General features: G+C 46.3%; 1 protein-coding gene across 4 annotated transcripts; it reads left to right on the top strand.

Moving 5' to 3' along the window:
- The first annotated feature begins 190 nt into the window (after positions 1 to 190).
- Positions 191 to 7,651, top strand: RPS15A (ribosomal protein S15a). Of its 4 annotated transcripts, none has more exons than XM_004057271.4 (5): positions 191 to 318; positions 1,522 to 1,659; positions 2,502 to 2,581; positions 5,780 to 5,865; positions 7,504 to 7,651. In XM_004057271.4, the coding sequence occupies exons 2-5, from the start codon at positions 1,527 to 1,529 to the stop codon at positions 7,595 to 7,597; spliced, it is 393 nt and encodes a 130-aa protein (XP_004057319.1). In that variant the 5' UTR covers positions 191 to 318; positions 1,522 to 1,526; the 3' UTR covers positions 7,598 to 7,651. The 4 variants fall into 4 exon arrangements, with proteins under 4 accessions (XP_004057319.1, XP_004057320.1, XP_055221326.1 ...); XM_004057272.5 differs by having other exon boundaries at positions 281 to 384; XM_055365351.2 differs by having other exon boundaries at positions 298 to 414.
- The last annotated feature ends 13,696 nt before the right edge of the window (positions 7,652 to 21,347 follow it).

The raw sequence follows: 21,347 nt of genomic DNA, 5'->3' as shown, positions 1-21,347 counted from the left end.
TGAGCCGAGATCACGCCACTGCACTCCATCCTGGGCTACAAGAGCGAAACTGTCTCAAAAAAAAAAAAAAAAAAAAATGTAGACGAACCTCCAACGAACGGCTTACCTTGCCTCTCCCAGGCCCCACCGGGGCAGGTCGATTCCATCGACTCTCAACTGCCAACCCCTGAGGAGGCTCCGCCTTTCCCTCACCCTCGTCCTTCTCCTAGGCGGTCCTTGTTTTTCCCGGGCCTTTGAAAGTCTCGCGATAGCTCTCCCGCTTCCCATAACTCCGTGCGCTCTCCCCTCCCGTTCTTTTTCCGCCATCTTTCCGCGCCGGTGAGTAGCACTCTCCGAGAGCTCCAATTTCATCTGTCTGCCATCGGCGCCATCCTGCAATCTAAGGTTCGGTCTCGGTGTCCTGCGAGGAGGCTGGTGCGCACCTTGGCCGAGGATCCTGGCATTGCCGGTTCCTGGACAGGCATAGAGGAGAGCCATGGCTGGGCGCCCCAGACTGTGCACTCAGGGGATCCCGGTCCGTGGGGTGCAGGCCGCAACGCTGGCGGGAGCCGGAGCCTTCGACTGCCCAGCTAGGCGGTAGCTCCGGTTCGGGCCGCAGCGTCTGGATCTCCCTTTAGTGCTGAGGCAGCGCCTTGGCCCCGGGCGGCGGGCAACATCGGGGCTGGTGGGCCGTGCAGCTTCTCACTGCTGCGGCCGGGCTGGGAGCTTGGGAGGCTGAGGCCACCCAGCAGGTAAAAGCTGCATCGTGCCGGGGTTGGCAGTTTGCTGGGTGCCAACTTGGATCTTCTGGGCCGCAGAGTTTTTCTTTAGACACTTTTGAACTTAAGGGATTTAAGTTGTACTCTTTACTATTGGCACTTTGGTCTCCATACTTAAGAGCTTTCAAAACTTCAGTGTAGTGTGCGGTTCGTGCCCATTAGAAGAGTCCAGTCTGACAAGCATGTAAAATGTTTCTGTTTGCCACTGTGGCTCTTGCTGTTGGACGCAATTTTAAATGGCACGAAGATGGATGTTTAATAGTTAGATGTGTTCATGGTAGGTGAGAGTGAACTGATTTAAAGTACAGTGTTAATAGTATAGAATCTGCTGATTTTCAGCAATTTGGAAAATGTTGCCAATGATACTCTGCTTCTGTTCTGAATCACTGATCGACTATACCCGATGTTTTCCTTTCGGTAGCTGGCAGTTTCTGCCAGTTCTCGAGTTGTCTTGTGTCAAGTGGATTTTGTCCCACATTTTATTATCTCCATACGTTGGTGTGTGGCACGATCGAAGAAGAGTGGTTAGTGAATGAATGAGTTTCAAAATGTGCAGGCTGACGTCCCGATAACCTGTTTTCAACAACCGTAGTAAATAGGAATTTTCCTGGGTGGTGGGAAATGGAGAAGCAGCCTGCTTAGACTTGAGAAAACTTCGCCAAGGTGGGGCCAGAAAGGAAAGGATACTTCCGCAGTGTAATGGTTGGTGTCTGTTGATGTTGGCAATGCCAGTAAAACCTCCTGTTTTGTCTTCCTTGAACAGCCACAATGGTGCGCATGAATGTCCTGGCAGATGCTCTCAAGAGCATCAACAATGCCGAAAAGAGAGGCAAGCGCCAGGTGCTTATTAGGCCGTGCTCCAAAGTCATCGTCCGGTTTCTCACTGTGATGATGAAGCATGGTAAGTCTGCTGCCGCTGTGTTTTATGTTTTGATGTGAGACTCTTTAAGAAATCAGTCCTGTAGAAATTAATTATGGGGGACCAAAGTATGTCTGTCATACCTGAGAACGAATGCAATTGACCTGTGGGCTGTGGAGGAGGGGATAGTCTGAAACTGCTGAAGAGTCACTTAGAGTAGGACTGCTGGAAAAAGGAGCTCTGCTAGGTGTTTGGGAGCTAAATGAATCTAAGTCATTGAAAGGACTCCTGAGCTCATTTCGAGACCAGCCTGGCCAACGTGGCAAAACCCCGTCTCTACTAAAAAAACAAAAAACAAAAACAAAAATTAGCCGGTCGTGGTGGCAGGCGCCTGTAATCCCAGCTCTTTGGAGGCTGAGGCAGGGAGAATTGTTTGAACCCAGGAGGTGGAGGTTGCAGTGAGCCGAGATCGGCCACTGCACTCCAGCCTGGACGACAGTGCAAGACTCCATCTCAAAAAAAAAAAAAAGAAAGAAAGAAAGGACTCTTGAGATCTTCTCAGAGCTCTTTGAGAGGAAAGATTGGATTATTGTGCTTCTTTGGCACAAAGTAGTCTTTGGGAATGGGAAGCAGTGAAGGAAGGGTCAAGGGGAAAATAGTTTCTTTCAGAATTGCAAGGTGGATTGTTTTGGGTATTGTCTCCCAAATCTGATATGTTAGGTTGTAAAAATTAGTTCTGATACAGAGCAACTGTCTTCCCCCCAACTTTTTGGAGAAGCAGTCACTGAGGTGATGGGAGAGTGAAGAATTGAGTAGGCTAGAGCACAGAGGTTTAGCTCTCAAGTTGATGTCTTTTATTTAATCCAGTCAGTTATCTTTTGTAGGTTACATTGGCGAATTTGAAATCATTGATGACCACAGAGCTGGGAAAATTGTTGTGAACCTCACAGGCAGGCTAAACAAGGTAAGAACGAGTGATCTACACATTTCAAAGCTTTAAGAATTTTTTAATGTGGCGTTAAATGTTGTAATTGCCTTTGGAAATACAGAGTAGTGGTGCCATACTTGATTTATCCAGTTACTTTAAAAAGGTTTAAAAATTGACACATGTAACTTCATTTGTTCTCCTGGGTTGATTGTGCTAGGATTATGTCAGTTGACCTAGTGTTTTTATGGGGTATAAGCTGTCTCAGAGATGGGGGGTGAAACCAACACTGGTACTGGTATTTGGATGTTAACACTACCCACCTCACTGGCTTGAACTTGGGTGGCTCAAGGCCATTGAGCCTTTTGTCCAAGGTGCTGTGTCCTTCCTCTCAGTGATGTGTTGGGTTTTTTGAATGGAATCTTTATCTTTGAGTAAATGGGGCTTTCTAAATAGCAATATGAATACTTTTTCTGTTTTTGCTGGCATAGGTCTTTGGGGTCTATGCTGCTTTTCAGTTTGACTTGTCAACACCTTAACCAAGTATAACTGACTTTGTGGTTTAAGTGATTGTGTTTTGGGGGCAGGTGTCTTAAGCTGGTTGAGGTGCCCACTGTGCTTCCTGTCAGGTTTGTAGCTTTCAGATTTGCAAGGAGGCAGATCCTCTAGTTCAGGCTTGTCCAACCTGCCTTATTTTGTTGTTTTGTTTTAGACTTGTAGCAGCCTGAAACCATGGTATTTAGTTTCTGTCTCTAGTGATAAATGGAAAAGAGGGATGAGGAAGGGGCCTTACTGGCCCAACTAGAAACAGAAACTAAGAACCCATGACTGTATTCTCTCCCTTGGACACCCCTGTGTTTATTGCAACAGATAGGGGGGAAAGAGACCCAGAAGGTGAGTTGCTGAAGTATTAAAGATTTGAAGAACTAGCTGGGCACGGTGGCTCACGCCTGTAATCCCAGCACTTTGGGAGGCTGAGGCAGGCGGATCACGAGGTCAGGAGTTCGAGACAAGCCTGGCCAACATGGTGAAACCCTGTCTCTACTAAAAATAGAAAAACTAGCCAGGCGCAGTGGCGGGCACTTGTAATCCCAGGTACTCCGGAGGCTGAGGCAGGAGAATTGCTTGAACCTGCAGGCGGAGGTTACAGTGAGCTGAGATCGCACCACTGCACTCCAGCCTGGGTGACAGGGCAAGACTCCCTAAGATTTGAAGAACTTGCAAGGGTAATTTTCAGTATGTCATGTTTTGTTCTAGTTGTAGCCATTAGAACCCCACCTCAAAATAAGATTGATTTATTTTTATTTATATTTCTTTTGAGATAGTCTTGCTCTGGCTGAGGCTGGAGTGCAGTGGTGCCATCTTGGCTCACTGCAGCTTCCCTAGCTCAAGCCATCCTCCCACCTCAGCCTCCTGAGTAGCTGGGGAATACAGGTGCATTCCACTGTGACTGCTGATTTTTCTTCAACTTTTTTGTAGAGGTGGGGTCTCGCTATGTTGCTTAGGTTTGTCTTGGACTCATGGGCTCAAGTGATCCTCCCACCTCAGCCTCCCAGAGTGTTGGGATTACAGGTGTGAGTCACTGGGCCCAGCCGAGAAATAAATTTGAACAGAGCATTCTGTAAGTGGAACTTATTTGTGGCACCCTTGTTCTGTGGTATGCTAGTTTGAAAAATTCTACCCTACAACAGTTGATATGCAGGCCCTGCTGCTCTCTGCCCGTTTTTTGCGACGGAGTCTCACTCTCACCCAGGTTGGAGTGCAGTGGCACGATCTTGGCTACTGCAACCTCCGTCTCCCAGGTTCAAGCGATGCTCCTGCCTCAGCCTCCCTAGTAGCTGAGATTACAGGTGAGTGCCACCATGCCCGGCTAATTTTTGTATCTTTGGTAAAGACGGGGATTCGCCATGTTGGCCAGGCTGGTCTGGGACTCCTGACCTCAGGTGATCCACCGCGCCTGGCCTGTTCTGTGACTTTCGACAAAGCAAACAATTTTTGGTTTCTTGGAATTTCATTTCTCCCTATTTAAAAGAGAATGTCCCCCTCCATTGCTTTCGTGCAAGACATGGACCTGCCCTTAGCGTGGAAATTGAGCTTGGAAGTAAGGTAGTGTGTAAAGACTAGATTGATTAAAATTCTGGCCTTGATCACATCCTCTTACGATTCTTCTGGGTTGGGAGAGGGTATGCTGTTTTAATTCTACCAGAATGAGAAGGATTTTTGCTGCTGGAATCAACATAAAACTTGGATGCAGCGTGCGGCAGACTTTGGAAAGATCTTTCACTATAGCTTGCTTGGATAAAACTAGTTTTCCCATATTCCTATCCCTGCATTTCTTTCATCTGCTGTGAGATTGTCCTTGTTAGTCAAGTCACAGCATAGCTGATGGGGTAATAATAGGAGAACTTAAGCAGGCTTCCTGGCGTAGAGCAGTTGGGCCTTTCTGACAAGCCCATTTTCAGTTTCTGTGGGTCAATCTCTGCTTTTGGAAGTGTTTTTCAAGTGTGCCTGTGATTTTAGAGCAGATTTTGTGAGCAGAGGGTCTTCAGTTAGTGGACTTTCTTCAGTAGTGTTTTAGGGCTGGCATGTAGTTGAGTGATGGCAGCCCTTGGCGAGATCATTGTTGCCATGTCCCAGTAGCCACGAGATGAGATAATTGCAAGCCCTTTGCTCTTTCTGCCTTCCATCATTCTGTCAGATTTGTTTGGAAAAATTTGTCTGGGGCTGTAGGACATTGTTTCTTGGAAATATGTAACGGTACTTCATTGGTGGGAGCAGCGTTCTTAGTTCAGTGCCTGGACAGCGTGTTCCTTAGATATTCTAATAATTTGTAGAGCTTCAGGATTTGAGACCCTACAATTTTATTTCAGCCTTATTATGTAAGAAAGGGTTGGCTGTAGTCTCTCTTGTCGAGACTTGATCTCTAGGCTATGTAAAATCTGATCATCCTGGACAGCTCTCCAGCCAACAGGGAGCACGCCAGTGGCCTGACACTGCCATGTATTGCCTTGTTCCATCTCTTTGCATGCCTTTGCTTTTTCTCCTAGGCAGGCATAGTCTTACTTAGGTGTATTTTTTGAAAAGTATGTCAAGCATTGTGCACAGAATAGGTACCCATCTGAATGCTGGGTTGGTTGGTTTGGAGGACTGTTTATTTATGAATGTCATCTTGTGTTACTCAGTTTTTCTGTTATTGGTAAAGTGAAGAATTTTTTTTTTGTTGTTGTTATTTTATAGTGTGGGGTGATCAGCCCCAGATTTGACGTGCAACTCAAAGACCTGGAAAAATGGCAGAATAATCTGCTTCCATCCCGCCAGTTTGGGTAAGTTGCCCTTTCCTTAATTAAAAGAAGTTAATGCTAAGAATTTCTGTGGTGCAGTTTGACTTAAGGGGGTTTTTTTTTTTTTCTGTTTAAAACAAAGCAGTGGTAATTTGTCTACTCTTAACCATTTTGACCTAATAGCTCAAGTGTTATCCATATTTCTTTTCTCTCTCTTTAAAAAGAGACAGGGTTGGCCAGGCACAGTGGCTCACGCCTGTGATCCTAGCATTTTGGGAGGCTGAGGCAGGCGGATCACCTGAGGTTGGGAGTTCGAGACCACCCTGACCAACATGGAGAACCCCGTCTCTACCTAAAATACAAAATTAGCCAGGCCTGGTGGCACACGCCTGTGATCCCAGCTACTTGAGAGGCTGAGGCAGGAGAATAGCTTGAACCCGGGAGAGAGGTTGCGGTGAGCTGAGATTGTGCCATTGCACTCCAGCCTGGGCAACAAGAGTGAAACTCTGTCTCGAGAAAAAAGAGAGAGAGAGACAGGGTTTCACTTTGTTGCCCAGGCTGGAGTGCAGTGGCTATTCACAGGTGCGGTCATAACAGACTACAGCCTTGGCTTCTTGGCCCCGAGCAATCCTCCCCGCTCAGCCTCTTGTGGATTTGGGAATACAGGTGCCCGCCACCGTGCCTGGCTGTTTGCCACATTTCATGTGTTGGGCTTCAGGTTCTGAGGCACATGAGAGCTTAGACTGGCAGAAAAGGGGGGTCGTGTCCACTTTCATGTCTGCCCTTTTGGCTCACTGCAGATAGTTCCCTGTGATCCCAGATCAGGGCCAGAATCAGTTCTAAGCCTAGGCCTTTGGGAAAACTTAGTTTGGGAGTCTTTGTCCTTAAAAGCCTATCTGAGTTCAAACCCTTGTTTTTCTGCTTTAAAGCCATGAGATCTTGGGCAAGTCATAGCCTTGATTTCTTCATCCATAAAAGTGGTAATAGTTCCTCTGTTTATCACCTAATTTAATTTTGGTAAAGCACTTTATGAGCTGACACAGTAAATGCGTATCTTTGTGGTTAAGAATTTATACCCTCCAAATTATGCGTCTGGTGCCTTGGTTGAAAGTATTCTCACTTCATGGTTGCTGTATTACAGGTACGGTATTCTCACCAAAATCATTTGTCTTTGTAATTATGATACTGATTTTTAATGCCGCACATTTGCGTACTATATGCTTGTTACAGTGATCCCCACAGTAACTCATGAAGCAGCCACTCATTGTACAAATGAACGTCTCCATATAATAGTTTAGCTATTATACAGTACATGGCAGAAACACAATTCAAACTCAAGTTTATACGAATACTTTCAAGTCTCCTTACCTGAGAGCAGAAAGTGACATTTAAATTTAAAGGAGTTCCCAGCCTTTGTTTTCAGTGCAGTTTGTTTCATGGTGTAGGCAGAAGTCAGGGCTGTGTGATTGTGTGGCTGGGCTCTCTGGATTTGGCTCTTTGGGTTGCAGGAGTCGTGGCTCATACGCTACGTGAGGCACCAGCTCATGTAGGCACTGTCAGTTCCTATGTGCCCCACAGGAAAGCGCCCTTAACCACTGATGAGTATTGATGTTTTTCTGCACTAGAAGGCACTATGTTGAACTGTTAAACTTACCAGCACTTTCTTTTTCCACTCCATAGTTTCATTGTACTGACAACCTCAGCTGGCATTATGGACCATGAAGAAGCAAGACGAAAACACACAGGAGGGAAAATCCTGGGATTCTTTTTCTAGGGATGTAATACATATATTTACAAATAAAATGCCTCATGGACTCTGGTGCTTCCACTTGGTCGTTTTGAGCCTTTACAGCAGTGTAGCCAGAGCTTCTGCGGCAGTGTGCAGTTGCTTCATTTATCGGTGAATGCGATTCCCTGAAGTGACTAATACAGCCAAGGGAAAAAGTTCTTATGAAACCAGTATGCCTAAGAAACAGTCACCCCTGCTGTCTGCCAAAACCAGGTATTTGACACTAAATATTTTAGTTGTATTTCAGTTTTTTTTTTTTTTTTTTTCTTTTTTGGAGACAGAGTCTCACTCTGTTGCTCAGGCTGGAGTGCAGTGGCGCGATCTTGGCTCACTGCAACCTCCACCTCCTGGGTTCAAGTGATTGTCCTGTCTCAGCCGCCTGAGTAACTGGGATTACAGGTGTGTGTCGCCACACCCGGCTAATTTTTATATTTTAGTAGAGACAGGGTTTTGCCATGTTGCCCAGGCTGGTCTCGAGTTCTGGGCCTCAAGTGATCAGCCTACCTCGGCCTCCCGAAGTGCTGGGATTACAGCCATGAGCCATTACACCTGGCCTATATTTCAGTATTTTCTATTAGTTTTTGATAAATTTGTTTTGTCTGGCTAGGATTATTCTGTAGATAGGATTTTAGATCTGGCTTTTGTCACTGACTGCTGTAATAAATACTTGCTAGGAAATTTTTTTTTTTTTTTTTAAGACAAAGTCGCTCTGTCACACAGGCTGGAGTGCAGTGGCATGATCTTGGCTCACTGCACCTCCGCTTCCCAGATTCAAGTAGTTCTCGTGCCTCAGCCTCCTGAGTAGCTGGGATTACAGGGGTGTGCCACCATGTCTGGCTAATTTTTGTATTTTTAGTAGAGGTGGGGTTTCACCATGTTGGCCAGGCTGGTCTCGAACTCCTGATCTCAAGTGATCTGCCTGCCTCGGTCTCCCAAAGTGCTGGGATTACAGGTGTGACCACCACGCCCTGCCTTAAGAATGGTTCCAAGAGAATCTGGTGCCACTTGCAGGTGCCCATTGAAGTGCAGTGGGCACTGTTGATCACTGAGGAGGTAGTGGGTGCTGACCCGGTGCTGGGGCCTGTCCCCTAGTCTTTGCTTTGCCCTTGGCTAGCCAGGTGGTGTGCCAAGGGGGGAGAGAAGCTACCTTATGAAGGGGCATGGATCAGCTTCCTGAAAGGAGGGCCTGCCTCTGTAAGATGTGGGAAGTAGCTGAGAATGTTACAGAACGGCCCTAGAGATGGGGCAGATAACGGCCCCCATTTGTGAGAAGTGAGTTGGGAGGCATGTTTGGGGCCTCTGATGTTTGGGAGGCTGTGGGTAATTAACATGAGTTTTGGGGCCCAGCAGCAGAATTCAGGTTTCCTCTTCCACTCAGTAACCTCAACATCTGTATCTGTAATGGGAATGATACAAAACCTATCCCCAAGTTGAGGGAAAAATGAGATTATGTAAAGCGCACTTGGCACATGACAGTCACAGGCATGGGGACAGTGAGTCCAGAAGGATTTTCTTACGCCAGCGTTGTAAGCCCTAGGATCACAGGGCTGTGGCTTGTTTAACTGTTGTGTCTCTGGTTCCTAGCCTGCAAACCTGGCGTGTAGGGATGCCTCAGTCGCTTACATGTTGATTGAGTGAATCGTCGGTTTCTTTCTGGACACTGACTTCAAAAATAAAATAGGATATGAAAATGGCTCCATTTGTTGTCACCATTTTGTGGGGATCCTATGTCCTTTGAAGTGGTCAGGAGTGGGAGAAACGTGATAGGGGAAGAAGGAGTGGTGTGGCTGATGGATTTAACATGTGTTCTTTTATGTTGGCAAGGAAGCAGATGACCTTACCCCTTGTTCCTCAGATCCTGTAAGTGGCTTTATAACATGACCCAGGGCTGCTTGGTGTGGGACTAGACCCCAGGGTTTGAGGGTCTGAAGACAATTTAGGTTCGTGCTGGCAGGATGTTTTGGCTCAGAAACAAGTATTTCTGTGGGGTGATCCCAGCATCCTCCCAGCATACTGCTGCTGTTGACAGGCAGAGACCCCGGAGTGGGGAGAGGGTGATAGCATCTGGATCATCCATTCCTACCTAGGTGGTTTTGGGTCATAGTAAAAGGGACCTCAGCACCTATCTGCTTCTCAGCCTCGGAGCTGCAGGTGTCAGGGATATAATGCACTGTCCAAAAATACATGCAAAACTTAATACCTATGCATTTTTATGGAGAGACCCCATGGAGCATTTGACCAGAGGCTGAAAGAAATGTGTCATTCAAAAGACCAAGGAACCACTGCCAAGGACCTCTACATTCAGCAACACATCTATACTCATGCCTGCCAAGTGTCCTCACTTAGAGGCTATTGTCTCACCTCAGGGTCAGGAGTGCCAGGTGAAAGAGCACACAGGTCTCTGGGCAAGGCAGAGTTTGAATCTAGGTCTGGACCAACATCTGAGAGGATGACTTCACCCCAGGCTAGGAAGTTCACTTTGAGCTCCTGGCCAGGGAGAAAGCAAGCTCTGGGAGACCTAACCTCTGAATCTCACTTGGCTTTTCAGTCTAATCCATTGTTGCCAAAGACATACTTTGCAATCCCGAATCCTCAGAGGGCTCCATACGTGCTGCACTTCAGCCTTCACTCATGGTTCATCCCACCTGGAATGCCTTTTTCTCTCCAAAGATGTTCCCAAGAGCCAAGTTAAATGTCACTTCCATTTATCTTCCTCCAAAAGGAACATGTGTTTTACTTCATCTTTCTCCTAAAAATGTGAATGCCTTAATGAGACTAATAATGGTTGTTAGTGCTTGCCAGGCGTGGAGCTAAGAGTATTACATATATTATTTAATCTGAACAATTCTGCATCATGGGTACTATTACCAGCTCCAGTTTTTTTGAGACGGGAGTCTCGTTTTGTCGCCCAGGCTGGAGTGCAGTGGCATGAGTTCAAGCGATTCTTATGCTCCAGCCTTGTGAGTGGCTGGGACTACCAGCACACGTCACCACGCCCGGCTAATTTTTTTTTGTATTTCAGTAGAGACAGGGTTTCGCCGTGTTGGCCAGGCTGGTCTTGAACTCACGTCCTCAGGTGACCTGCCCGCCTCAGCCTCCCAAAGTCCTGGAATTACAGGCGTGAGCCACTGCGCCTGGCCCAGCTCCAGTTGTTCAGGTGAAAAAGGTGAGACACAGAATTGGAAAGCCATTTGTCCAAGAGGCTAGGAAGTGGTCACGTGAGCATTTAAATGTTTTTTAAGCCTCAGCCTACTCCTCTCCAGGCCCTTAGCATGTTTCGTCCTGCGTTTTCCTGGTCTTTCCCAGCGTTTATTAGATGTCTGTAGTGTCCAGACAATGTTAGGCAGACGGGACACAAGGGTACACAAACAGTCCGTGCCCTTATTGGAACCTGTTAATCCCTAAAGGGCTAAGCCTCCCTACAGCAAGAACCCTGTTAGTCACCTGTGTATCCCCAGCATCTAGACTCTCCAAGGGCATGGCACGAGACTGTAAAAAAAATAATCCCTGACCCTCACGGCTATGGGAAAGCATGCCTTTTAAAGCATAATCCGGCTGGGTGCGGTGGCTCACGCCTGTGACCCCAGCACTTTGGGAGGCCGAGGCAGGTGGATCACCTGAGGTCAGGAGTTTGAGACTAGCCTGGCCAACATGGTGAAACCCCGTCTTTACTAAAAATATAAAAATTTGCTGGGCGTGGTGGCAGGCGCCTGTAATCCCAGCTACTCGGGAGGCTGAGGCAAGAGAACCGCTTGAAGCCTGGAGGCAGAGGTTGCAGTGAGCTGAGATTGCGCCATTGCACTCCAGCCTGGGTGACAAGAGTGAAACTCCGTCAAAAAAAAAAAAAAAAAAAAAAAGGATAATCCAATCTAGGTGCCTCTGCCACAGTGTTGCATTCACAGAATTCCGTGGACCCAAAAATCAGTCTTGGAATAGGCTGGGATATGGACAGGACACCCAGGTTCTGCCCCTACACCTATCCCCCACCCGGCTTTTTTTTTTTTTTTCCTTGAGACAGTCTCGCCCTGTGAGCCGAGGTTGCACCACTGCGCTCCAGCCTGGGCAGCAGAGCAAGACTCCATCTCTCAAAAAAAACAAAAACAAAAAACAACAAAAAAACAAAATGGGGTTAAGAGAATGGGCTTTGGAATCTAGTGGCTTCACTGGTTGCTTGCTGTGTGATCTCGGGCCACTTGCTGTGCCTCTGTGCGTCAGTTTCCTTGTCTTTAGTAGAGAGATTATAGTAACGTTTCCTGTAGTGGTTGTGAAGATTATACATAATGTTTGTAACCTGCTGGAGTGGTCATTAGAGCTGTTCACCAAATATTCAGATTCTCCCCGGTTGGCACATGGTGGGAGTGCCTTGTCCATGTGACTAACTCTGGCCAGTCAGCTGGGAGCAGAAGTGCCTCCTTCAGGCGGGGGCCTTCAGTGGCTGGCAGGAGACCTCTATGGCTCCTCTTTTTTTTTTTTAATTAATTTTTTTTTTTATTATACTTTAAGTTTTAGGGTACATGTGCACAACGTGCAGGTTCATTACATATGTATACATGTGCCATGTTGGTGTGCTGCACCCAGTAACTCGTCATTTACATTAGGTATATCTCCGAATGCTATCCCTCCCCTGTCCCCCCACCCACAACAGGCCCCAGTGTGTGATGTTCCCCTTCCTGTGTCCATGTGTTCTCATTGTTCAGTTCCCACCTACAAGTGAGAACATGCGGTGTTTGGTTTTTTGTCCTTGCGATAGTTTACTGAGAATGATGGTTTCCAGCTTCATCCATGTCCCTACAAAGGACATGAACTCATCCTTTTTTATGGCTGCATAGAATTCCATGGTGTATGTGTGCCACATTTTCTTAATCCAGTCTGTCATTGTTGGACATTTGGGTTGGTTCCAAGTCTTTGCTATTGTGAATAGTGCCGCAGTAAACATACGTGTGCATGTGTCTTTATAGCAGCATGATTTATAGTCCTTTGGGTATATACCCAGTAATGGGATGGCTGGGTCAAATGGTATTTCTAGTTCTAGATCCCTGAGGAATCGCCACACTGACTTCCACAATGGTTGAACTAGTTTACAGTCCCACCAACAGTGTAAAAGTGTTCCTATTTCTCCACATCCTCTCCAGCACCTGTTGTTTCCTGACTTTTGAATGATGGCCATTCTAACTGGTGTGAGATGGTATCTCATTGTGGTTTTGATTTGCATTTCTCTGATGGCCAGTGATGATGAGCATTTTTTTCATGTATCTTTTGGCTGCATAAATGTCTTCTTTTGAGAAGTGTCTGTTCATATCCTTTGCCCACTTTTTGATGGGGTTGTTTGTTTTTTTCTGGTAAATGTGTTTGAGTTCATTGTAGATTCTGGATATTAGCCCTTTGTCAGATGAGTAGATTGCAAAAATTTTCTCCCATTCTGTAGGTTGCCTCAGTGAAATAAAAGAGGATACAAACAAATGGAAGAACATTCCATGCTCATGGGTAGGAAGAATCAGTATCGTGAAAATGGCCATACTGCCCAGGGTAATTTACAGATTCAATGCCATCCCTATCAAGCTACCAATGACTTTCTTCACAGAATTGGAAAAAACTACTTTAAAGTTCATATGGAACCAAAAAAGAGCCCGCATTGCCAAGTCAATCCTAAGCCAAAAGAACAAAGCTGGAGGCATCACGCTGCCTGACTTCAAACTATACTACAAGGCTACAGTCACCAAAACAGCCTGGTACTGGGACCAAAACAGAGATATAGACCAATGGAACAGAACAGAGCCCTCAGAAATAATGCCGCATATCTACAACCATCTGATCTTTGACAAACCTGACAAAAACAAGAAATGGGGAAAGGATTCCCTATTTAATACATGGTGCTGGGGAAACTGGCTAGCCATATGTAGAAAGCTGAAACTGGATCCCTTCCTTACACCTTATACAAAAATTAATTCAAGATGGATTAAAGACTTAAATGTTAGACCTGAAACCATAAGAACCCTAGAAGAAAACCTAGGCATTACCATTCAGGACATAGGGATGGGCAAGGACTTCATGTCTAAAACACCAAAAGCAATGGCAACAAAAGGCAGAATTGACAAATGGGATCTAATTAAACTAAGGAGCTTCTACACAGCAAAAGAAACTACCATCAGAGTGGATATGGCTCCTCTTTCTTTCTGCCATGGTGATGGGTGATTATGCCCAAGAGTGGCTGCTTCATTTGCCTGGCACAGGAGTGAGGGTGACAATGCAGAGATCCAGCCACCCAGCAATGGGTGTGTAGCAAGAGCAAGAAATGACCCTTTTGTGAATTAAGCAACTGCGATTTGGCGTTTTTATAACCTAACGTATCTTGACTGATACAAATGCTTAGAGCAACCTCTGATATTTAGTAAGGGCTTATTCAGTGGCAGAATAGAAAAGAATGGGATCTAGAGTAATTAAAGGGATTAGCCTTCTCTTTGTCAGTTAGGGATGTCAAGAGATTATCTGTAGCACCCTCTGCTGTCAACATGCCTGTCTTCCATGACCAGCCTGTACCCCGCTCCCTCCACATGTTTTTGTTTTTCCCAGACAGGGTCTCACTCTGTCACCCAGGCTGGAGTGCAAATCGACCTCCTGGGTTCAAGCGATCCTCCTGCCTCACTCTCCCTAGTAGCTGGGACAGGCATGTACCACCATGCCTAGCTAATTTTTTATTTTTTGTAGAGATGGGACCTCACTATTTTGCCTAGGCTGGTCTCAAACTCCTGGGCTCAAGCAATTCTCCTGTCTCTATCTTCCAAAGTGCTGGGATTATAGGTGTGAGCCATTGTGCCCAGCCACATGGTTCTTAAATACTCACCCCCACCCCAAACCCTCTGACACATGCGTTTAGTCCTGGGGTGGGGCACCTGACTCAACCCAGGTTGAAGATACTTTAGGATATTTTGAACCTGGGAGATGTGAGGGTTGTCTTTTTAAAATGGTGGAAATTGTGAGATAATTGGGAACGGCACTACTGATCCTCCTAATTTATTTTTAATTTTTTTTTTAGGCCGAGGCGGGTGGATCACCTGAGGTCAAGAGTTCGAGACCAGCCTGGCCAATATGGTGAAATCTTGTCTCTACTAAAACTACAAAAATTAGCAGGGTTGGGTGGCAGGTGCCTGTAATCCGAGCTACTCGGGAGACTAGGACTACAGGTGCTCACCACCGTGCTTGGCTAATTTTTGTATTTTTACAAAGCTTTAAATAAAAATTGCTTAAAGCTGAAAATTGGGTGGGCACAGTGGCTCACGCCTATAATCCTACCACTTTGGGAGGCTGAGGTGGACAGATCACTTGAGCCCAGGAGTTCGAGATCAGCTTGGGCAACATGATGAAATACAATCTCTACAAAAAATACAAAAATTAGCCAAGCATAGAGGTACACACCTGTAGTCCCAGATACTCCACTGAGGTGGGAGGATCACCTGAGCCTGGGGAGGTTGAGGGTGCAGTGAGGTGCGATCGCGCCAATGCACTCCAGCCTGGGCGACAGAGTGAGATACTGTCTCAAAAAACATAAAAATGAAAAATAAAAAATAAAAGCTGAAAAATTTAATATTTTGAAAACTTAAATCTTATTGCATATTATTATTAAATAACTTTTCCCAGTTCTAGTGTTCAATGTCAGTCTAATTGCTCATCTAAAGGACTGATATTGCAACATACATTTTGTATCTCGATCTTATATACAAATTAGAGAGTGATACAAATTGTTTAAATGGCTAAATGTTCCTCAGCTACAGTGAGTAGCCATATTGGTCTCTTTTAAAAATTTTTATTATTTTTATTTAAACAAAGTTTTAATTTTTTTTGTAGAGACAGGGTCTCATTATGTTGCCCAGGCTGGTCAGCCACAAGTGATCCTCCTGCCTCAGTCTCCCAAAGTTCTGGGATTATAGGCATGAACTAACACGCCTGACCCATATTACTCTCTAACTCATGAGTATGTCTGGAGGCACAATTTGGAACATGAGGAGAAACAGAAAAATGGACTCTCAGCACTTCTGAGAAATGATACTTGTTATACAAGAATCTATTGCATTCAGCCTCCCTGAGAAGAGGAATTTAAGAATTAATTTCTGCTTCCTCTTACTTAAGTGTTTCAACACTCAAGTCCTTTGCATTCTCTGAAGCAATGTGTGTCTCCAACATTGGTAGCAGCTGCAACCCACAAACCTTCTTGACATAAAATAGTTGCATTCATTCATTCATTTATTTGCTCTGCCGCACAGGCTGAAGTGGCAGTGGCATGATCTTAGCTTACTGCAACCTCCACCTCAAGCCATTCTCCTGCCTCAGCTTCCTGAGTAGCTGGGATTACAGGTGCGCACCACCACGCCTGGCTAATTTTTGTATTTTTTAGTAGAGACGGGGTTTCACCATGTTGGCCAGGCTGGTCTCAAACTCCTGACCTCAACTGATCTGCCTGCCTCGGCCTCCCAAAGTGCTGGGATTACAGGCGTGAGCCACCACACCTGGCCATAGTTGCCTGTTGTTTTGAGATTTTAGGACAAGAGATGAATACTTTTTTTTTTTTTTTTTTTTTGAGACAGAGCTTTGCTCTTGTTGCCCAGGCTGGAGTGCAATGGCGTGATCTCGACTCACTGCAACCTCTGCTTCCCGGGTTCAAGCAATTCTTCTGCCTCAGCCTCCCGAGTAGCTGGGATTACAGGCATGCGCCACCATGCCCGGTTAATTTTGTATTTTTAGTAAAGATAGGGTTTCTCCATGTTGGTCAGGCTGGTCTCGAACTCCCAACCTCAGGTGATCTCCCTGCCTCGGCCTCCGAAAGTGCTGGGATAACAGGCATGAGCCACCACGCCGGGCAGAAATGAGACATTCTTTGGGGCCTGAACAGTGTTTGTTATGAAATGGATGTTTAGGGCTGCAGATTGTGCTGAGCCAGTACTGAACATAAGATCCTGAGTGGACAGGAACACCTTTGTGGTCATTAGTGAATTTGTTTTTAAGAGCTGGGAGTGGTGGCTAACACCTGTAATCCCAGCATTGTGGGAGGCTAGGGTGGGATGATCACTTGAGGCCGGAGTTTGAGAGCAGCCTGGGTAACAAAACAAGACTCTGTCTCTACAAGAAAGAAAAAGATTAGCTGGGTGTGGTGGCATGAGTCTATAGTCCCAGCTACTCAGGAGGCTGAGGTGGGAGGATCGCTTGAGCCTAGAAGGTCAAGGCAGTAGTGAGTCATGTTTGTGCCACTGCACTCCAGCCTATTTGAGACAGATAATGCGTCTCAAAAAAAAAAAAAAAAAACTCTTGGCTGGGTGCGGTGGCTCACGCCTGTAATCCCAGCGCTTTGGGAGGCCGAGGCAGCTGGATCACCTGAGGTCAGGAGTTTGAGACCAGCCTGGCCAACAATGGTGAAACCCCTTCTCTATTAAAAATGCAAAAATTTGCTGGGCCTGGTGGCACGCGCCTGTAATTCCAGCTACTCTGGAGGCTGTGGGAGGAGAATCACTTGAAGCCAGGAGGCAGAGGTTGCAGTGAGCGGAGATGGCGCCACTGTACACACTCCAGCCTGAGCAATAAGAGCAAAACTCCATCTCAAAAAAAAAAAAGAAAAGAAAAGAATAAAAGAAAAATCCATTGAAAAAATCATATATTTGTGAGATGGAGAGCCAATCTTGCTAGGAACTGAGGGGGTTACTGGCTGCAAGGGAGATGGGAAAACAAGTCCTGGCCTCCACCTAGGGGATCTATAGACTCACAATGCAGGAATTTCCCCGGAGACAGAGGAGCGCTTTAAAGGTACTGTACGGCCCAAAATGGTGGAGTAGGGAATTCCAGGGCTCCATCCCTCCCCCAACACAACTAATAAGGTGGCAAAAACTGTCAGAATCAACTTCTGAAGTACTCTAGGATCTAGCTTTTTGTTAGCTTTCATTTTTTTGAGATGGGGTCTCACTCTGTCCCCCAGACTGGAGTGCCATTGTGCAATCTCAGCCCACTGCAGCCTTGACCTCCCACCTCAGCCTCAGAGTAGGTGCATGGGCGCAAGCCACCACGCCAGGCTAATTTTTGTATTTTTTGTAGAGACAGGGTTTTACAATGTTGCCCAGGCTGGTATTGAACTCCTGAGTTCAAGCAATTCACCAGCCTCAGCCTCCCAAAGTGCCGGGATTACAGGCTTGAGCCACCGCACCCAGCCTTCTAGTTTTTAAAAAGGGAAACAAACAAACTTACAACTACCACGGGAAAATTTGGAGGAAGAAAGCTCTGAGGCTGGGTGCGGTGGCTCACGCCTGTAATCCCAGCACTTTGGGAGGCAAAGGCGGGTGGATCCCCTGAGGTTAGGAGTTCGAGACCAGCCTGGCCAACATGGTGAAACCACGGCTCTACTAAAAATACAAAAATTAGCTGGGCATGGTGGCACATGTGCCTGTAATCCCAGCTACTCGGGAGGCTGAAGCAGGAGAATCCCTTGATCCCAGGAGGAGGAGGTTGCAGTGAGCCGAGATAGTGCCACTGCCCTCCAGCCTGGGTGAAAGCAAAAGTCCATCTCAAAAAAAAGGAAAGAAAGAAAGCTCTCCTGTGATAAGAGAGTGTGATTGATGGTGTTTTTGCTTGCTCATGTAACATCCCCCCAACTCCAGATCAGCAGGGACCATGAGGATGTCAGCCTGCACTTCTGGCACTGCTTGCTAGTGTAGCGGGAGTACACAGAATTTACTCTCAAAGAATTGTGGTTGTAGGCTGGGTGTGGTGGCTCACACCTGTAATCCCAGCATTTTGGGAGGCCAAGGCAGGTGAATCACGAGGTCAGGAGTTTGAGACCAGCCTGGCCAAGATGGTGAAACCCCATCTCTACTAAAAATACAAAAAATTAGCTGGGCATGGTGGTGGGCACCTGTAATCACAGCTACTCAGGAGGCTGAAGCAGGAGAATCACTTGAACCCAGGAGGCGGAGGTTGCAGTGAGCCAAGATCGTGCCACTGAACTCAAGCCTGGGTGACAGGGCAACTCTGTCTCAAAAAAAAAAAAAAAAAAAATTGGGGGTTATAGGTCTGACGACTTCCCCAAGGACTAGCAGAAAGGTTTCTGAGCTTTTTACCCAGGGCATTTTCAGGGCTGGCATGGCTTCCCAGGTGGCTTTAGACAAAAGCATTGAAAGACATAGGTACTGGCCTCAATACCCTGGGGCAGGGAACAACACTTGGGACAAGCAATAGACAGACCGAGCAGCCTGGGAAGGAAAAGTTTGGAAAAAGAGATGTGTGTCTGTAGAGGCTTTTAAAAGTGTCTACATAAACCAGGAAATCAAGAAAGCTGTGTGCAGGCCCATAGTCAGTTGCATGCTCAGAAAAGGCCTAAGAAACTTCGTGAGGCCAAGGCGGTTGGATCACCTGAGGTCAGGAGTTTGAGACCAGCCTGGCCAACATGGTGAAATCTTGCCTTTACTAAAAATACAAAAATTAGCCAGGCATGGTGGCACACACCTGTAATCCCAGCTACCCGGGAGGCTGAGGCAGAAAATCACTTTACCTGGGAGGTGGAGGTTACAGTGAGCTGAGATTGTGCCACTGCACTCCAGCCTGGGTGACAGAGTGAGACTCTGTCTCAGAACAAAACAAAACAAAAACAAAAGAAAAGGCCTAAGAAGACCCTGGGCTTTCATCTCTTTCTGGCCTTCAGTCTGTGTGCAAGCGGGAAGTGAAGGCTAAGGCAGAGTATAAATGGCTTGGTTGAGGGTTGAGAGAGTGCCCCAAACAGATCCAATTTGCAAAGACTAGGATAGTGTTTTTCTTTTCTTCCTTCCTCCCTCCCTTCCTTCTTTCCTTTCTTCCTTTCTTCCTTCCTTCCCTCCTTCCTTCCTTTCTCTCCTTTCTGCCTGCCTGCCTTCTTTCTCTCTTTCTTTCTCTGTCTTTCTCTTTATTTCTCCTGTTTTCTTGTTTCTTTCCTTTTATTCTTCTTTATTTGTTGGCTTCAGCCATTTTAGGTAGCTCTGAAAATACCAGCTGACTGACAAGCAAAAAGAACAGAAACAAGCAAAAAGAACAGAACAGAAAAAAAAAAAAAAAACAGAGACAGAAACACAAAGAATACAGACTTTACAATAATAGTTTGGAAAATTTACCAAATGAGCAAACCACAGCAACCCACGATAGACAGCAACAATAGACCCTGGGGAGGGAGGAGAATCTGATTTTCAGTGTTGCCATAAATTGAAAATGTCAACAAAAACCCTCACGGCATGGAAAGAAATAATACAGTTCCACTCATTTGTGGCAAGAAAGAAATGACTAGATACTGTCCTTGTGGCAACCCAGGTATTGGTCTTACTGGCAATGACATTTTTTTTGAGACGGAGTCCCACTCTGTCACCCAGGCTGGAGTGCAATGGCACGATCTTGGCTCACTACAACCTCCGCCTCTGGGGTTGAAGCGATTCTCCTGCCTTACCCTCCTGAGTAGCTGGGATTACAGGTGTGTGCCACCACGCCCAGCTAATTTTTGCATTTTCAGTAGAGACGGGGTTTCATCATGTTGGTGAGGCTGGTCTCAAACTCCTGACCTCGTGATCCACCCACCTCAGCCTCCCAAAGTGCTGGATTAGAGGCGTGAGCCACTGTGCCCAGCCCAGCAATGACTTTAAAAAAAAATTATTTATTTAATTTTTTTTTAGAGACAGGGTCTCCCTCTGTCACTCAAGCTGGAGTGCAGTGATGTAATCATAGCTCACTGCAGCCTCTATCTCCTGGGCTCGAGTGAGTCTCCTGCTTCAGTCTCCTGAGTAGGCTGGAACTACAAGTGTGCACCACAATGCCAGGCTAGACAATTACTTTTTTTTTTTTTTTTTTTGAGATGGAGTCACACTCTGTCACCCAGGCTAGAGTGCAGTGGCATAATCTCGGCTCACTGCAACCTCTGTCTCCCAGGTTCAGGTGATTCTCGTGCCTCAGTCTCCCAAGTAACTGGGATTACAGATGCCCGCCACCACGCCCAGCTAATTTTTGTATTTTTAGTGGAGACAGGGTTTCACCATGTTGGCCAGGCTGGTCTTGAACTTCTGACCTCAAGTGATCTGCCTGCCTCAGCCTCCCAAAGTGCTGGGATTACAGGCATGAGCCACCATGCCCAGCCGACAATGAGTGTAAATTGCCTGTCTTAAATATACTCAAAGAGATGAAGGAAACCATGGACAAAGTCCTAAAGAGAGAGCACTTTGCAGAAGTTGTAGCACCTTGAGAGCCAGCAGGGCAGTGGGCCAGTGAGATGTTGAGTTATTACTATTATTAATTCAAATCACATAAATAGCAAACCCTCAGAGAACAAGAAGTCTTTGTTGTATCACAAGGGCTCCATCAGCAGAGGTGGAGTCCTGAACTCGGCACAGTGTCTGGCATATACTAGGTCTTCAAGAAAGTTTTAGAGTAAACAAATGCATCCACAATGCTTTTATGTTGGGTAAGGTCTTTCTAGCACTCAAAATTTGCTTTCTTTTTTTTTTTTTTTTTTCCTCCTTGTGATGGGGTTTGCGGGAATGGGAACAATGGCATAGAGGAAGAGCAAACCAAAATCATCTTGAGTTAGCAGATGTCTTTCTCCTGTCTCCTTTCTTCACTAAGAAGAACAGTCTTTGCTGGGCATGGTGGCTCCCACCTGTAATCCCAGCACTTTGGGAGGCCAAGGCGAGTGGATCACCTGAGGTCAGGAGTTCGAGACCAGCCTGGCCAACATGGTGAAACCCCGTCT

This window comes from Gorilla gorilla, chromosome 18 (assembly GCF_029281585.2).
Source record: "Gorilla gorilla gorilla isolate KB3781 chromosome 18, NHGRI_mGorGor1-v2.1_pri, whole genome shotgun sequence".
NCBI classification, from domain to species: Eukaryota; Metazoa; Chordata; class Mammalia; order Primates; family Hominidae; genus Gorilla; species Gorilla gorilla.
Note: the sequence above shows the minus strand (reverse complement) of the source record. Positions and strands in the feature narration are given on the sequence as shown.

Coding starts and splice junctions, on each gene's coding strand:
- RPS15A (XM_004057271.4), top strand. CDS start 1,527: ATGGTGCGCATGAATGTCCTGGCAGATGCTCTCAAGAGCATCAACAAT. Junction 2,582..5,779: donor TCACAGGCAGGCTAAACAAG/GTAAGAACGAGT, acceptor GTTATTTTATAG/TGTGGGGTGATCAGCCCCAG. Junction 5,866..7,503: donor CTTCCATCCCGCCAGTTTGG/GTAAGTTGCCCT, acceptor TCCACTCCATAG/TTTCATTGTACTGACAACCT.